General features: G+C 42.4%; 1 protein-coding gene across 3 annotated transcripts in view; it reads left to right on the plus strand.

Moving 5' to 3' along the window:
* Positions 1-18,969, plus strand: part of LOC103257017 (CMP-N-acetylneuraminate-beta-1,4-galactoside alpha-2,3-sialyltransferase-like) — a 147,197-nt gene that overhangs the window by 82,910 nt on the left and 45,318 nt on the right. For all 3 annotated transcript variants that reach the window (XM_021710743.1, XM_008054746.1, XM_008054747.1), the window contains one exon: positions 9,399-9,441. In XM_021710743.1, the coding sequence (XP_021566418.1) occupies positions 9,399-9,441 (43 nt within the window). The remainder of the gene's footprint in view (positions 1-9,398; positions 9,442-18,969) is intronic.

Here is an 18,969-nt window from a genome sequence, read left to right on the forward strand (position 1 = left end):
TGCATCTGGCTTGGAGACTGTAACAGGCTATGTGAGCTGCAGTATGCTGAGTTATTGGGTGTGTGGGGAGATGGGCATGTTTGCCTCTACCTGGAGCTGTGTATGCCCCACAAGGTGTCCTCACTTGGCCTGCCTACCTCTGGCCACCAGCCTCCTGAACAGCACTCTGCATTGTGAGTGTTTTGTGGAACACCATTTTTACTTGAAGGAACAGCTGACAGACAACTATGATTTTTCAGACTTTGGGATTTGGCAGACATTTCCTCAATAATTAAAGTGAGAGTATCATGTCAAGGGAAATAACTGACAGTATTTTGTTGCCAGTGATAAAATGTGAGCATTCAAATGAAAATTAGAATCTTGGAAAGTACATTCTACTCAGCAGCTTCCCAATACTTACATTTTAAATTAAACAAGGGGGATGGGTGCTTGACCCTATGCTATGGCCTCACAAGTGGAAAGTTTTCATAAATGTTCCCTTCATGCTTGAAAAGAGGCTGGGTGTGGTGACCTGTACCTGTGACCCAAGCTTCTCTGAAGGCTGAGGTAGGAGGATTGCTTGAACCCAGGAGTTCTAATCCAGCCTGGACAGCATAGTGAGATTCTGTTTCTTAAAAAAAAAAAAGTGCATTCTCCATTTGTTGGATATAGGGTTCTTTGTATGCCAATTAGTTTAAATTTGGTAATTGTTCTGTTCAAATCTTCTGAATTCTCACTGATTTTGTGAGTCTGTTTTTTCAGCAGTATATATGTTTCCCATTATGATGATGGTATTGTGTATTTCTCCTTGTAATTCTGGTAATTTTGCTTTCTATAGAGAGAGTTTGTTGTTAGGTACATACACACTTTGATACATGGCCTTCTTTTGTTTCTATTCAGTTTCTGAACCTTCCAGGGTTTATGTGAGTGCTCCAGTTTTCTTCCAACAATTTATATGAATCTTTTGCTGTGACTAAGAATACTGACTTATCCCTTTGAGGTGACAATAGGAGAGTTAATAGTTAATTTCAAAGACATCTGCAAAAGCACTTTGTGCATTCACAGCCCTGACTTGGTACAGGTGCAGGAGGAAAAGGGCAGAGAATTGCATCAGCCATGTCACTCCCCACCTGGAGCTAGGCAAAGAACGCATGTGTGCTCTTTGGTCAGTGGTTTTTGTAATCTGGTTTTTCAAGCCTGGCTGAGGCTTCCTAAACCAGACTAAACAGTTCCCCTTCACCACACAGCTGTTGGCTTACTGCTTTGATACCTGGAAGGAGACTTTCTTCAGGTGCTAGGAGAGCTGGATGTGAATTTCAGTGCATTTTGTACCTCACTGACCTGGGATTCCCACTGTCTTCTGTTCTTAGTACAGATCTGGGATCATCGAACTCTGGTGAGACCGGTGCTTTTCCGCCAGTCACCCCAGAGGTGAATTGTTCCTGAAGTGTTTCTTTGCAGAAGCCAAATTCACATGAAACTACAATAAACATTCATATAAAGTGAGATGCCCTGGAATCTAGAACCTTGCCCAACACCAGCAGTAAAGAAGTTTTGCTCCTGTATTCCCAGAGCAGTATGCCTCCTCAACTGCTTTCTTTTCTGATCTATACTTCCTAGAGAGTATGTGTAATCTTTCCAGCTAGTTAGGGAATTCTGTGAGGAGCCACACAGTTTAGATCACCAATAATGTGAATCTGTGACTGGAACTGAGAGTAAAGTGCTTGCCAGGTAAGATCATTTAGTTGGGATGGAGACAGGCAGTCACCAGCGACTCAGGAGACTCAGGAGATCTTTGTGGGGTTAAATTTCAGGTCTTTGCACATGATGGGAGGGAATTACTTTGACAAATTGTGAGTTCTTAAAAGGGAACCCAAAGCAAAACCCAGAAAATAGAGAGTGTGAGGGGCATTAAATAAACAGGGCAGCAGACAGCCGTGCCTGAGAAGAGCCAGGGAAACTCTGTGGTCTGCTGCTGCCATTACCACCACCACTGACATTGCCCCTTGCTGCAAGGTGTGGAGGAAGGCAAAGAATCCAGGTCTTGGGGCTACTCATTAGGCTTCCTTGATCATTTGGTCACTCCATCCATTCCTCCATTCACTCAGCACTTTTATGGAACACTTTTGTGCCAGACTTTTTCCTCACTCAGTCTAGACCTCACCCTGCTCAACACTCAGTTTAGCCTGCCCAACTATGCCAGAGGCACAGAGGTGAGCTCTGCCCTCTAGGAGGACCTAAATATATGTACGTTAGGAGAGTTTAACGGAAAGCAACAGAAACTGATGGGATAACTTTTTTTAAAAAAGGAATTTACTAGAAGGACATTGGTAACCACAGAATCAAAAGCTAAACATCCAGCCCTAGAAAGAGCATGAAGGGCAGCCCCAGGAATCTAGATTGCAGGAACCAGTGGTCCCTTTCTTCAGCACACTGTTTTTCTCCTGGGTGTCACTCAGCTTAAGGAAGAAAGAGTCCCATCACCCTAGCTTTGTCAGGTGCCTACACTTTGGACACAGATCCTACCAACAGTCTCAGCACTTGCCTGTGATGAGAGAAGAGCAGTTCCCTGAGGAAAACCCAAGGGACTTGTTCCTAAAAGGACAAAAAACAACAGATGCTCACCGCAGGCTCGTGACTTGACCCTGTATGTTTGGTGGAGAGCACAGATATGGTGGAACTTAGGCTAACAGGTCAGAGATGTTGTTGTTTACTCAGCATTCATTCAACTTGCCAAGCATAGCATTAGGGGATGCAACTGTGAGGAAAACCAGAAAGTCTTAGTAGAGCTTCAGGACTGACAGAAATGAGGCGCTAGCCAAATAGTCCAGTACATGTATAATTAGAAACTGAGTAAGTGCTGTGAGGAGAAAGTGTGCTGTGTCACAGAAGCATGTAATGGACACAATCTAGGCAGGGCAGGCAAGGGATGCTCTTCTAAAAGAGTCCTTTGAACCAGAGTCTAAAGTATGAGCAGGAATTAACCAAATAAAGAGGTGGCTTACTCTAGGAACTGAAAGAAGGCCAAGATGGCCAGAACACAAGGGAGAAAATAGTGCACACAGAGAGAGCTCTGGGTGTCTGTTGAGGATCTTCTTGGACTTCTCAGCTTATGAATGCATGTAGATGGGAAACTGCCAGAAGCTGGGGAAAGAACTGCTGAAAAGTGGCAGGCAGAATAATCCCTAGAAGTCACACAGGGCTGGGAATTGTGGAAAAAGTTTATAACACACGGTACATCACATAGTATACTCAGAAGGATATTATCTTAGCAGTGGGGCAAAGTTAGTAATGGCACCAAATTAGCCTTAGATTAAAGTTCACTCTTGCTTTGACCCTACAAAATTTTTAAAGGATCAAACTGTTTCCAAGTAATTTTATTGCACCTCAAAAACAGTTAAGGAATGCACAGCTATCCTGTCCCCCACAGGGTAAAATTCACATGGCTGGCAACCAATAAAAAATTACTAGGCAATTCAGAAAAGCATGAAGCCGGGCTCGGTGGCTCAGCCTGTAATCCCGTGCCTTTGGGAGGCTGAGGTGAGTGGTTTGCCTGAGCCTGCGGGTTCGAGACCCGCCTGGGCAACTTGGCGAGACCTCATCTCTACAATAAATCAAAAAATCAGCTAGGCGTGGTAGCACATGCCTGTAATTCCGGCTACTCGGAAGGCTGAGGCGGCATGATCGCCGGAGCCCAGCAGGTCAAGGCTGTGGTGGCTGGGAGTGGCCACTGCACTCCAGTCTGGGTGACAGAGTGAGACTCCAACTCAAAAAACAAAACAAAACAAAACAAAAAACAGAAAAGCATGAAAATGTAACCCATAATGAGAAGAAAAATCAATCAGTAGAAACAGGCCTGGAGATGACACAAGTGATAGAATTAGTAGACGGGGCCATGACATCATATTCCATATGTTTAGGAAGGCAGAGAAAAGCATGAAAATATTAAGGAAAGGCATAGAAGATATTTTATAAAAGAACTCTTGGAGGTGAAAAAATACAGTGTCTGAAATGAGAAATATACTGGGTGGATAATCAAATTAGACACTATAGAAGAAACAAGTAGTGAACTAGAAGATAAATGAGTAGAAACTATCTAAAATGAAACAGAGTGGAGGCCTGGAGTAGTGGCTCACACTTGTAATCCCAGCACTTTGATAGGCCAAGCTAGGAGAATCACTTGAGCCCAGGAGTTCAAGGCAGCAGTAAGCTATAATCTCACCACTGTACTCCAACCTGTGTGACAAAGTGAGACTGTCTCTTAAAAAAAAAAAAAGAAAAGAAAAGGAAAGGTAGAAACATAGAGTGAAAAATTACTGGGAAAAGAAATAAACAGAGCATAATGAGCTGTGGGACTTCAAGCAGCCTAATACATGTGTAATTGGAATCCCAAAAGAGAGAGGAGGGCAGAAAAATATTTGAAGAAATAATAACCTTGTTTAAATATTTTTTGATTAAAACCCACAAATCCAAGAAACCCTGTGAACCCCAAACTCAGGAAAGACGATGAAAACCACAGCACAGCACAGCAGAAGCACTCCCTTCTCTCTGCCCACAGGCACTTGGCACAGGAGAGGAAAAGCAACCTCCCCTAGAGAGCCTTGAGAAAAGCAGTTTCGCAGGGCAGAGCCAGGCTTCAGTTCTGGTAGAAGGTAGAGTGAGGTGAGCCAGGTGGTAGAATCGAGTCCAGAGAGCATTATGAGAAGGATTCAAATAGGAGAACAGTCAGGGAGGAACACCCACAGAGGAATGAAGATGCAGGAAATAAGGTCCATGACCACATTGAACTGGTAATGCCTGTACTTGGAAGATGTGGCTAGCTCTAAGTTTTCCAAAGAGTATCCCTGAGTGTCCCAAGGGGCCTTTATTTGTTCAGGACAGCACATTCCTTCTGTTAAATGCTCCTTCTACCATGTGTGTCGTCTGGGTCTCACCATTTTCCGCAAACACCATCTCCTCAATCTCTGTGGTTTGAGCAGGGATGAAGAGTTGATGTAAGCAAACCTACCCTCCCCCTGGAGCTTTGCCATCAGGAACAGAGGGGCAAGTTGTAGTCAATTGTTGGGGGACCACCACAAAGTGGAAGATGTGTGTCTACAGGTTGCTGGCGGCCACGTGCCTCACTTGTGAAGAAAGCTCACCAGGGGAGAGTAAAGGCAATGGAAGGAGGCCTGATGGCATTCCAGTCTCTTTCGGTCATCCCCAAAGCCTGCCGCGCTCTGGCCCTTCCCACAGTTTGGTTACATGAACTGTTAAATTGCCCTGTCTTCCTAAGTTAGTACAACCAGTATGTTGAACATGCAGGAAACATGGAGGGAGAGTCACAGACACCTTTATTTTGTCTCCTGCTATTCCCCTAAAATATTTTCATACCTCTGAGGTAATAAAAATTCCATGGTCACATTGTGTCGCCAATTCCAGAAGTAGAGTGTCCCATCTTATGAAACAGTCATAACTTTCAGTTCATACAAAACTGCAGTGGTTTCCCCTTCTCGCATCAGGGATTAGTGCTAGTGGGTGCCAGGGAAGGACATGCCCTCCTCTGTCTGTCTCCTTGACTCCTTCTTTTGCTACTGCCTATTGCTTCTGACCTCTCTGGGATTGCTGTGGAAGGGAGAAAGAACATGAGCAGAAGAGACCTAGGCTAGTGGTTTTTGTTTGTTATTAGAGAGAGGCTCTTGCTCTGTCATCCAGGCTGGAATACAGTATGTGATCATAGTTCACTGCAGCCTCCAACTACTGGGCTCAAGCAATCTTCCTGCCTTAACCTCCAGAGTAACTGGGACTACAGGCACATGCCACCATGCCTGACATTTGTTTTTTGTCTTTGTTTTTGTTTTGTTTTGATGTACTTCTCATTATATTGCTCAGGCTGGTCTTGAACTTCTGGGCTCAAGCGATTACCCTGCCTTAGCCTACCAAAGTGCTGAGATTACAGGTGTGAGCCACCACACCCAGCCCTGGCAGGTGTTTAAAACTGACTCATGTGGGCTACTCTTGTGGATATTTTGGAGACCCCTTTTCGTCTCGGGGACCTCTCAGCAGGTCCCCTGGTTTGGGTAGTGCCCTTGTTTCAGCCTTGTCCTTTATGCTTTCTGTAGCTTCTGGGAATCCTAATGTCTAACTCCTGCTTCTGTTGGCTGAGGGCCTGTCAACCCTTTGGGCAGATGTTTTGGAGAGGATCTCGTACAACCTCATTCTAGGACCTTTGCACATCCTTAACGTCACAGGTTCTTTTTTTCTTTTCTTTTCTTTTCTTTTCTTTTTTTTTTTTTTTGAGTAGGAGTCTCACTTTTTCATCCAGGCTGGAGTGCAGTGACATGCTCACAGCCACCACAGCCTCAACCTGCTGGGCTCAGGTGATCCTTCCACCTCAGCCTCCCAGGTAGCCGGAACTACAGGCTAGCGCCACCATGCCCAGCTAATTTTTTGATTTATTGTAGAGATGAGGTCTCACCAAGTTTTCTGGACTGATCTCAAACCTGGACGTCACAGATTCTGGCAGTGAAAGTCGGCCCTAGTGCAACTGTCTCCTGCAACCAGCCAACCCATTTAATGTCCTTTAGACTTGTCAGGTAGGAGGAAGGCCCCAGGCAGCCCACTGTGTTCCTCATATCTTAAGGGGCTTCCCTCATGGGGTTGGAGTTCTGCCCTTTAAGAGAGGCAGGGCTCATGACATAGCTTTTCCTGAATAAATTTTTCAAGTCTCCTCTGTCTTTATCTCTAACAATTTGATGTAGGGAAAGCCTTTAGAATTATGTGACAAGTTTTCAGATATCTCCTTTGAAAAATCTACCTCACTTTGGTCTGAAATTTATCACTTTAGAGGCTTAGCTGAAACTTTCTTTTTAGCATCTTGTCATACTAATTTGATTTGGATTTATGAGTGTTGTGTCCAAATAATCTTGATATAACAGTCAACAGACATGTACTGTGTGCAGCCACAGCCCTTATGGGCTGTCAGTCTAGGACAGTTTACGGACTTATAGCCCTCTGGCTGAGTCCTGCCCAAGGCATATTTTGGTTGACCCACATAGTCTAGATTTTTCTTGAGTCTACTGCTAATATTTACAAACTGAGAAATGTTACCTAAAAAAATTCCAGATTCCAGAGAATGTGCTGACGAGGGGCCTGCATTGCTGCCTGGCATCACTAGCTGGAGCTGGTGGAAGCTGCCCTTTGGCAGGGCATGCCATCCCCAGATAGACTCCATTTCCTCTGGACTCTGACATGGAAGCCAGCTGCCATTGAAATGTCAGTTGCCATTTATCATTGGGTGCTCACACAGTTTACCTTTTCTGAAAGAATGAAGCAAAATGTTTCTGGTCCTCATGTCTCTTCATAAAAAAGAGAAAGCAAGAGATAGACCAACAGAGCCATGTAGGGACAAATTTCTTTAGTTAGAAATGCAAAGTGTTCTCATGTTTAATGTGTAATTGTGTGTGTGTGTGTGTGTGTGTGTGTGTGTGTGTGTGTGTAGAAAACAAAACTGAAGATACCATTGGAAAATAAACCATGGATACAATTATTTTTGCTACACAGAAAATATGTGTGGGGGGGTGGGCAGTGAATTGAATAAAGCCATTTTAGCAGGGTTTGCTTTTTAATGCAGCTAAAGTCAGTGGTGTGAGCAGCTGCAAAAGGGTGTTACATTCTTCCACTTCCCTCATTTGTGTTATGTTCTTGCCTGGCCCCTGACATTTGAGTTTGCAATAAGGGGGAAAACATTCTCTGGGCTCTCTGGAAGGAATCCACCAAAGCATGGGTTCATTATCTGTCCAAGGGAGTCTTAACCCAGGTCTGAGGAGCAGTTGCACAGAGTTGCCCTGCAATGGGGACCACACAGAGAAAAACCGACAGGTGTTTGGCAAGTTGATGAGGTTTCCTTTTCACGGAATGACGAAATACAATTGTTGAAAGAGTACTAAACTTTGAAATGAACTCTTTTTTCAAGTTGTGATTTTAGTTTTATTTTAAATTTAAGGTTTTTTTGTTTGTCTTACCAGTGTTTTTGATGTATTAAGGAAAGTCTCTCAACCATTTGTCAGCATTAAAGCAAAACCAGAATTATTTTGTGGAACGGCTTTCACTTGCCCAAGAGTATTCTCTTGGGAAGCAAGCCTTCTGCTGTGTTATGTGTCCTCGTCGGTCTCTTCAATTTTAAGAAGAGATTTGTTCTGTCACTGCAGCTCACATGATTTTTGAAAGCCATGAGTCTGGTCTTAATTGGACTTGCGGAATGACTCCTGTGAGGTACTCGTCAGTGTGTGTAACTTCCCTCTCTTGGCCATTCATTTCTTACTAAAGACTGAATTCCTTGAAAGTCTTACTGCTTGTTCTTCCTAATGTGTGTTGGTCTTAGATTCTGCTTTACCCTCAGATTGAGCCAGGGCAGCTTTGAACTGCATTCCCAGGATACCTTATTTTGGAACACACACACACACACACACACCCTTTCTTTGTGATCACTAAGCAGAGCTGTAAGAAACAATCCTGACCCTGACACTTCCTATCATTTTTCTTATAAAAATATTTCTTATAAAAAAAGGACACAAATTTCCCTGAAGTCTTAGTACAAAGCATAGCTGTGATTCTCCTAGTTTATTTTGTGAATACTGTGAACCATGAAATCAGTACTTTGCACTTCGTCTCAGCTGTAGAAATCTTGGGGACAGATCTGTAATTCACCTCCAGTGAGCACATGGGGCCTTGGGACATTTACTTTTGATATTCTTACCCCAGCTGCATTTTATTATTTTTCCTATGCTTTTCCCCTTTGGCCTCCAGATTCTTCCCCTTTAAAATCATGTACTCCATACAATATTGTAGAACTACTTCAACATCATGTTAGGATGAGGCAAGATGTAAAGAAATTAAATCAATTGAAATATTAATGGTAGATCATTTGCTGCAAACATCTTGCCAATTAATTTTTGAATTTTATTCTAAACTTCCTATTCATATAATCCCATCTATTGGTTCTTTCTTATGACCATGAAGAGAACTGTTGCCATGGATTTAAGGACTCCTTGGCTATCACATCTTTACCCCATAATTAACATGACTTATTCAATAAATGTGCTTAGAACTAAGAGGAAGCAGATATTGCTTCTGACCCTCTTCTCCAGAGTCCAGTTTTGTTGTTTCCAAATTTCAGTCCCAAATACCACATTTATGCAGGAAGGCAGTTATATACCAGTACAGGTATGGTTGGCCAAGGCAGCCTGGGAAATGTCTGGCATTGAACCAGGTCCTTCACAAAACAGATGTTCAGCTTGGTTCTGTTCTTTGAAGCAGCTGAATTATATTTTTTTCCAAAGGCTATCTGTCCCCATGGTCTGGATCTGGGGGCTGAAGTCTGCTAGTGTCAGTAGTGGCTTGACTTCAGTGACATTTTCTGCTTTTCTTTTCTTTTTCAGAGTATGATCGGTTGGGCTTTCTCCTGAATCTGGACTCTAAACTGTGAGTAGACTGAGAAGATTCGTTGGCTCTGTGGCAGAGAGGTCTGTGAGGGCTGGTCTCACTTTGAAGGGCCAGCTCTCATCACTCCTGTGGTTTTTGAGGGACTCCTTGGGGCCTTTGTCCTTAGGCTGTCAACATAATCTTGGAGCATGTTACAGTCTGCAGGGGCCTGGAGAGGATGGGCTGGTGGATTCGAGCCTAAGGGCTTTGATTTGGCTGGCACAGGCAGCTCCTAACCGAAGGAGGCCTCTGCCAGGTGTTTGAGGGGCTAGGAAATCCCTAGAAAGTCTCCTCCTACAGAAGGGAGTAAGGGTGAGGTCACAGCTGGAAGCAGGGGCCTCCGAAAGATGCTCTGCCACCTAGCATGTACAGCCTTCCGTGATTAGTCCTGTCTTCCTCTCTGACTTCAGTTCTTGTCATTCTTGCCACAAGGGAACCCTCTTTTTCCCTCTACCTTTGCATATGCTTGTTATCTGTGTCTAAAATTCTTTTTCCTTGCTAGTCTGCTTGGAAAACTCAAAGATTGCTTCCTTTTCACACAAAATTGTCTTCCTCTATGCTTCCTGTGAATTTTCTACCTCTGTTACCAATTATCTCACTGTACTATAGTTAACTATGTAATAACTATTCATTTATTAAGGCCACAGGCTCAGAGCCAGGCAAAGCTTGGTTCAAATCCCAGATCACCATTTATTTTCTTTTTTGATTTGGGGTAAGCTACTTAACCATTCTAAGCCTCAGTTTCATCTGTAAGATAAAGATGACAATAAACATACTTCACTTGGTTGTTGTAAGGATTTAATTGAAATGATCAATTCATAGGGGGCTGTTACAACAAAGTATCTAATCCTTCCAGGATTCTTCCCTATTCTGGCCTTCTTGGTGTCTCTGATGCCTAGACAGTACTGGCATATATTTGTTAGGTGCTCATTAAACACTGAATGTTTGGATGGATGCATGGATGGATGGATGGATGGATGGATGGATGGATGGATGGACGGACGGACGGACGGACGGGTGGATGACCATGAATTCCCTATTTGACCAGCATGCCTGGAGTTGGAGCTCTGTGGACTCTGTGTGTTGATGCCCTGTACAAGACTACTCATATGGTTGATACTTAATAAATACTTGCAGAATGTCCTTACCACCTACTGTGGCTCCTTTCTGTTGTTAGTCATCTTTGTGCACCTATGTCCCCTTCCTGTACCAGAGAGACATCATGAAGAATCATGATCCTTTACTCTCTTCCACAGCTACTTCTGATGGTGATGCCCACACCCATACAAGACATCACACCAGGACCTGATTGGTTTTCCCCACTGAACAGTTTGGCATCTGGCTCCTTTTCTTGGAATCTGGTTTCTTGGCTTTTGGTGCCTTATACTATGAGTTCAGGCATTGTGACTCTCCTAGATTTTATACATCATGGAGGCAATTACAAGGGAAGAATGGTCTGCTCTTTATACCAGGCTAGTAGAGAGATGTCAGCCACATGTTAATATCTGGAGAATGGGGCTTGGTGGTGTAAGAAAGCCACAAGCTTCACTCTTATAAAATTTTTAATTTAGTGCTCTAGGCAAACAACAGATAGAGTTTACAAGGGGAGACCCCAAAAAACAGAATTTATTTATAAAAAATTGTGTATGTATTCTTACATGTTTAAACTTCAGTCATCTTCGAAGTACTCTGTTTGATGCAGTACACCCATTGAGATGCTTTCCTCATTGCTCAGAACAGTTTTTGAACTCATCAATTTTGATGCCTTTTGGTGCTTCTGCCATTTTTTGTTTCACTTCTTCCACATCAGCAAAACATTTCCCTTTGAGGACTTTTTTCATCCAGGGAAACAAACCAAAAAAAAGTCACTTGGGTGAGATTGGGAGAATAGGGAGGGTGGGGCATGGAGGTCATGCTGTTTTTGGTCAAAAACTGCTGAACACTCAGCATGGTGTGAGCAGGCGCGCTCATAAATCACCCATCATGACATGGGCAACTGCATGGAAAGACTCTCCAAAAAAAATTGACTGAAGCCAAATGCAGCCTTTTATAACTCTAGCTGGTACACTGATGCCAATGGGTTCCTAGAACACTTACCTAGTGAGGGAAGCATGTACTATAAGGAGCCCATCCTCCAAAAGATAATTCTAGTTTATTTGGGATCCTCCCCCATAAGCCATAGCAAGTGAAATGCTGCAGAACAGAAGAGATGTAGTAATTACCAAGTTGAATCACACTGATGAACAAAAGGCATGTGATCTAGGACTTGTTAACTACAGTATTTAAACTGTGTTCAACAGTGAAAGGAGACTAGGAGAATACCCCTGCCCTGCTTTCCTGACAGCTGGGTGGTACAGAGACTGTTGTGTAGCTTTCTGTTGTATACCAGGCCAGTTCCATGAACCATGTGAGTCAACTTGGCCTTTAGCGCAATATATTGGCTTGACCTCATTTAACTTAACTCACAATCTAAGATACAAGCTAGAACTTTCTTGCCTCTTGCTGCAAAGGTTTTTCTAGCTTAATGCCATCTTCAGAAGAAAGCAGAGATATGTGATAATGTTTTCTACCTACTTCCAGGGAGAAGTTTCCAAGTTAAGGATTCTGCTTTTAGGGGGCAATACCACAGCAAAGTTCAGATTCTCTCCACCAAGTCTGTTTCTGGTTATGTTGTATTCTATTTCTGATGTGTAGGAAAGGACCTCAACTTGGATCAGAACTGGATTTGGATTCTGCCTTTGTTGCTTAGTGTTATATGACCTTAGATAGCTTTTTTAGTTTTCTGAATCCCAATTTTCCTTTATGAAAAGTATAGAAATAATACTCATTTCCTGTGGTTTATGAGGAATAAAAGAAAGGGTTCTATAAAGTATGAACACATATGCAAATGTAAGGCTTTCTTTTTATTTAGCTTGAGTTGGATTCATTTAGCTTATTTTATTTATTTGTTTGTTTTTAAATTTCTTGTTTGTTGATTTTGAGACAGGGGTCTCACTATTTTGCCCAGGCTAGTCTTGAACTCCTGAGCTCAGGTGATCTTCCTGCCTCAGCATCCTAAGTAGCTGGGACTACAGGTACCCATTTAGCTTCTTGAATATAAGAATTTCATATGCTCTGAAAACTTTTCAGGCATTATCACTCTCTTTTTTTTGAGTTGGGGTCTCATTCTGTCACCCAAACTGGAGTGCAGTGACACGATCACAGCTCACGGTAGTCTCGACTTCCTGTGCTCAGGCAATCCTATCTCACCCTCCTGAGTAGCTGGGTCTACAGATGTGTGCCACCACACTGAGCTAATTTTTAAATTATTTGTAGAGGCTAGGTCTCACTACATTGCCTAGGGTGGTCTCAAACTCCTGGGCTCAACCAATTCTTCTGCCTTGGCCTTCCAAAGTCGCTGGGTTTACCGGCATGAGCCACCACACTTGGTCTCATTATCTCTTTAAATATTGCCTCTGCTCTACTCTCCACTTCTCTTCTGAAACTCTTATTAAATTTTAGACCTTCTCATTCTAACCTCCAGGTCTATTAACTTCTCTTTCATAGTTTTCATCTTTTGATTTTTTTCCACATTAACTAGAACCTTCAAGAACTCAGCATGAGGATAAACTGGAACAAAACCTGCACTCCCAAGCCAGGACTGCAGGACAGGTTATCATAGTTCTGAGTAGATCAGGGCAAAAAGTTAATGAAATGAAAACACTTGATATTAGTTGCCAGTTTCATCACTAAGGAGATATAGGGAACTTCAAACTGTGAACTCAGTTTAAGGTATATCAGACTGGCAGTGCCTCCAAGCACCTGGCAGAAGCAAATGCAAACTCTCTCTAGAGGAAGACATATGAATTCCTCACAAATAGCTTTTCAAGGAAATGAGCAATTCACAGTAAAAAATAACTAAACACACAAGGGAACAAACTTCCATTTAGTGAGAACCATGAAAAAACAACAGGCCACAGAGGAGGACCCACAAAGATTTCAGAAATTGGAATTATCAGATGCAGTTTCTAAAGCAATTAAATATACTGTACTTAAAGAAATAAAAGACAGTAGTGAACTATATGCATGGAATAAGTAATTATGAAAAGTAGAATATCAAGGCTGGGCGTGTTGGCTCACACTTGTAATTCTAGTACTTTTGGGAGGCCAAGGCAGAAGGATTATTTGAACCCAGAAGTTCAAGATCAGCTTAGGCAACATAGTGAGACTCATCTCTTAAAAAAACTTAAAAAGTAAAACATCAGATTTGAAAAATAATGAACTTCTAGAATTGAAAAGTACAATGACGAAAATTAAAAACTCAATAAAAGGGGTTAGCAGCAGATTAGGTACAACTGAAGACAGATTTAGTGAACTAGAAGATAAGTGAGAGAAATTCTTTATAACAGATTAGCAAGCTTTTTCTGCAAAGGGCCAGAAAAATCCTAAATAATTTAGGATTTGCGGGCCTTGTTTCTGTCATAACTACTCAACTCGGCTGTTTTAATATGAAAGCATCCATGGACAGCACACAGCTGAATGAGTGTGGCTATAATCCAATAAAACATATGGACACTGAAATTTTAATATTATATCATTTTTATGTATCATAAAGTATGCTTCTTTTGATTTTTTCCCCATCATTAAAAATGTAAAAGACATTATTAACTCATGGGTCATATAAAAAAGCAGATGGGTTGGCTTTGGCCCAGAAGTCGTGTTTGGCTGACCCTTGATTGAGAATGCAACACAGCTATATCTGCATAGGAAGTATCTCCTCACCCCAGGTGTTTTCTATTCTTGAAACCTTATTGCGTAGAAATAATCTTAAAATACTTTTATGTTTAATGATAGTCCCAAAGTCTGGAAATTGATGTTTGGGGTTTTTTGCCTTCACTATATTCTTTTAATTATGCCTTTCTTGAATAAAGGCCTTTCTGGAATAAAGAGATTGGTTCGTATTTCCCTTGAGAATTCCTTGCTGCTTGGATCTACATGACAAAATCACTTGTCGGTGCCATGAAAAGGATTCAGAATACTTATGTCCATAACCTTACCTTTTAACTGCAAGATCTTTTGTTCAGGAAGGCAGAAATTTTTGGTGGTTAGAAATGTGGGCTGTGGAGTCAGACATGGATTTTTGAGGCCCAGTTCCACATCTTATTAGCTCTAATATTGACTGAATTAATTAACCACTGAGTCTCAGTTTCCTACTATGAAGTGGGGATGATATAGTAGCCCAAGGGCAAGATTCAATCCTCTACTGTTATTAGTGTCTGGTCAGCTGGGAAGGATATAGACCAAAAGTGAGACCTGGACCCAACTTGCCTCCTGCTCCTTACCCCAGATTTCATTTCTTCCCTCATCCATTTAGCAGGTCTTTCTTGAGTACCAACTATGTTCTTTGTAATTGGGATAAGACTGCAGGACAGCCTTATGAGCTGGATTGAAAAGACTGTCTTGTCTTAGTGAATGGGGAGGAAGTTATTGAGAAGAGGAAGGGACGAGAAGGGGTAGTATTGCTGGCCAACATGAGCAACGAACAGGTTTTTGGCTGTTATTGTTATTTTAATAAGGATGACATATTGGTGGTTTGGAAGCATAAGAGGAGTACAAAGAAGATATCAGGCATCCTAAGGTGCGGTGGGTACAGAAGGAAGAGCACCCTTCACTACAAAGTGCTATAAGAATGGTGTTCTCCAAGAGACACAGGTTCCTATGAAAGCAAAAGTGGAAGGAACAATCCCTGACAAGGTTGACGATAAAGGAACAAGGCTTCATGGCACATAATACAAAGTTAGAGTACAGGGCAGAAGGGAAGAAGTATTAATAGAAAACTGGACCATGAAGAAGCAGAGAGCAGTGGCTTGAGGATAAGAAAACTGATGAGGATATAGTGGGAAAAGAACAAGAATAACGAAGAGATGAGACTGATGGGTTGGTGGTGTTGCTGGCCTCGAGGTTGCCTGAGAATTGACGCTGTCTTCTCCAAGGTTGGGCACTTAGGCTGCTCTGTGTGTGGATGATACCTCCAGTGATGAACATCTGCTCTCTGAAAGGGCTCTGCTGTGTTCTGGCTCAAAGTTAAGGGTCCTGGGAAAAGCTTAGCGGTAAAGCCTTTCCCCAGGCTCCTGCCACAACAACAAGGTTAAGACTTCTTCATTCAGTCAACAAGTTTTTTGAGCAACTACTGTATCAGGCAGTATTCTATGCTCTGAGTATATACCAGTGAACAAGACAGTCCATAAGCAAAAAGTATTGTAAATAATTAAAGTTTTTAGTATTTTGGACAGTGAGAAGTGTTGTAGAAGAAAATAGAGCAAGACAAGGGAATGCTGTTGAAGAAATCGCAAGTTTGAATGGAATGATCAGGGGAGGACTCATTGAGGAGGTGACATCCGAGTTAGCCCTGTCTGTATCTGAAGGCAGAGCACTTCAGGCAGCACCCTGAAGGAAATCTCAGTCACGGTTATGAGGAATATGACACCATGAGCCAGGAATGTGCCCATTAGTCCCAGGGAGAGAAGAGCCATCTGGATGCCTTGAAGGAGTTGTGTGTTTCCTGAGCTGATGTACACCTTCTGGGAGTGGATTTAATTAAATGGAAGTTTCATGCATTTCTGCTAGGTGTGGGTTGGTGCTCTGAGGTGGGAAAGCTCCTGTCTGCTGCTACAGTGTGTTTTATAGTCACCCTGTGGGCAAGAGCATGGGAACTTTAATGCTCAGGGTAATTTAGTAAGGAATTCCATATGAGGACACAAAGATATGAAAATCAAAACAACTTTTAACCCCCAGAACCATGTGAAAACTAGGCCATTTGTATTGGTGTCTAAGCATGTGGCAGTCTAAATACAGCCTGAAGTGGGTTTACTAATTCCAAAACAGCCTGCCAAGTTCCCCATGGCTGCAAGGGGAAAGCATTAATTGAGTGCCTTCTCTATGCCCAATACCATACGAGGCACTTTGTGTTTGTTACCTATTCCTAACAGCAATCACTTAGATAATCTCATCTCGTATCATGACTGTAAACATCATCTCTATGCTGATGACTCCTAAATTTATATCAGACTCAGTCCTCTTTACCCATGCTGCAGACTCATTTATCCAATTACCTTCTCCACTTGAGTATGTATTAGGCATCTCACACTTAACATATGCAAACTCCAGTTCACACACCAGCATCTTCTCTGCCCCAGGAAAGAGCAACTCCATCCTTCTTGTTGCTCGGGCCAAATACTGTAGCAACATTTACTTGACACCCAAATCTAATCATCAGCAAACCCTATTATTGGTTTTACCTTAAATATTTTCAGATCCAATCACTTCTCACAACCTCCAGACCACCAATTTGCCCAAATAACCAACATCTCCCACCTCATTTGTGCACTCCTAACTGGTCTCCCTGCTTTCATGCTTGCTCCCCTGTGTTCTATTTCCATGCTAAAACTAAAGTGATCCTTATTATAAAGTGCTAGATAAATCTTTTTACTTCTGTGATCAGAACCCTGCAAAGGCTTCCTCCCATTTCTCTTAGAATGAGAGCTAGAGTTTATTGAGTGCTCACCAGGGCCCTACATGGTCTATTCTCTGGTTTTCTTGCTACTCTCCTTCTTGTCTGTGATCCTATGCTAGACTCCTTGCTGTGATTCAAATAGTCCAGGCCTACTGCTGCCTCAGACTCTTGGCATTGGCTCATTCCTTTGTTTGGAATACTCGTCCCAGATATCTGCAGAGATTGCTTACTACTACACCTTTTCAGACCCTAGCTCAAATGTCACCTTCTTAGTAAAGTCTTTCCTCCCTATCCCATTTAAAATTGTAACCCAGGGCCAGGCATGGTGGCTTACGCCTGTAATCCCCAAACTGGAAGGCCAAGGTGGGAGAATTGCTTAAGGCCAGAAGTTCGAGACCAACCCTGTCTCTACCAAAAAACCCCCAAAACTTTGTAAAATAAATAAAATAAAATTGTAATGCCATACCCTATTGGAATCAATCCCTTGTTCCCCTTTACTGTGTCATTTTCTTCAGAATGTTTATCACTGTCAGATGCTCTATGTATTTTACTTACTTGTTTATTGTCTGTCTCTACCCACTAGAGAGTTTTAGTCTATTGTGTTTGCTATTTTCTGTTTTGTTTTGTTTTTTTGAGTTGGCGTCTCACTCTGTCGCACTCTGTCGCCCACTCCTGGCCACCGCAGCCTCGACCTGCTGGGCTCCGGCGATCCTTCCGCCTCAGCCTTCCAAGTAGCTGGAACTACAGGCGCGTGCTACCACGCCCGGCTAGTTTTTTTTATTTTATTGTAGAGATGAGGTCTCGCCAAGTTGCCCAGGCGGGTCTTGAACCCGTAGGCTCAGGCAATCCACTCACCTCAACCTCCCAAGGCGTGGGGTTACAGGCTGAGACACTTAGCCCAGCTTGTGTTTGCTATTTTCTAGCACCAAAAGCAGTGCCTGTTGTATTACTTAGTGGTTGCTCAATAAATATTTGTTGAAGAAATGAATGGTGGACAACTCTATGAATTAGATGGTATTTAAATACGTTTTTAACAAAGGAGAAAGTGACCATAGAAAGGATAAGTAATCAAGTCAGTATTTCAGGCCTTCTCTGCCTGGCTCCAAATTTTCTGCTTTCCCACTATTCAGCATGCTTTCTTTCTTTTTTCTTTCAAATTCACTGTCACTTTGATCCTAAGTTTGAACAAATACACTGTAAGTTTTGTAAGGGCAGAAACTATGAATGTCCTGCTCACAGATGTATTCACAGTACCTACTATAGAGTTTGTGGTGCATAATAAATATTCAATAAATATTTGTTCAATCAACTAAGGATAGAAGAAAGAGAGTATGAGTAAGAGAGAATAGTGCCCCCTTCCATAACAAAATTCAGATCTTCCAAGTATCAACTTTGGGAGGGGGGAGTGCAGTGATGAAGACTGTCAAGTGACCTTTGCCTTTACCTAATCCTGAGTTTCATCTTCTCCTGGAGGGTCTGTCACTTCAAGAATTGCTGCTACTGTCACATGCACTGCTTCTCTTTCATGCTTCAAAAAAGAGAGGAGGGGAAAACCTTTCTATTGGTTCCTCTAAGCAAAGCTATCCTCTAAGCAAAGATAAAAACATTTCACTAAAGATGAAAAGAGGACAACAGAGAAATAAACCCTGAGAGTATAAGAAACCCAAAGAAGTAATGTGGTTTACGAAATGCAGAATTCTGTCTCTTCTGTAGCTTATATAGGCCAGAGCCATAGTTGGTTCACAACAGGAGAGAAAGGCATTGCAGGATTTGACTAGATTCTTTGTTTCATAACTTCTAGCCTTTTTCACAGCCCACTGTTGAAAGACTTCCTCCTAGACATCTTGGTACCTGTGTGATCAAGACCCAAGGAGCCAAATTCCCACTTTATAGCTCACCTGGGACTCTCCACACAGTGTTTCTTGACTTTGACTGCATAGTGGAGTCACCTAGGGAGCTTAAAAAATTACTGATGCCTGCATCCCACCCTCTAGAGATTCTGAAGTCACTGAGCAAGGATGCACTCTGGGAACTGG

Source organism: Carlito syrichta, unplaced genomic scaffold (assembly GCF_000164805.1).
Source record: "Carlito syrichta isolate Samal-C Ts95f unplaced genomic scaffold, Tarsius_syrichta-2.0.1 Scaffold301018, whole genome shotgun sequence".
Classification (NCBI taxonomy): domain Eukaryota; kingdom Metazoa; phylum Chordata; class Mammalia; order Primates; family Tarsiidae; genus Carlito; species Carlito syrichta.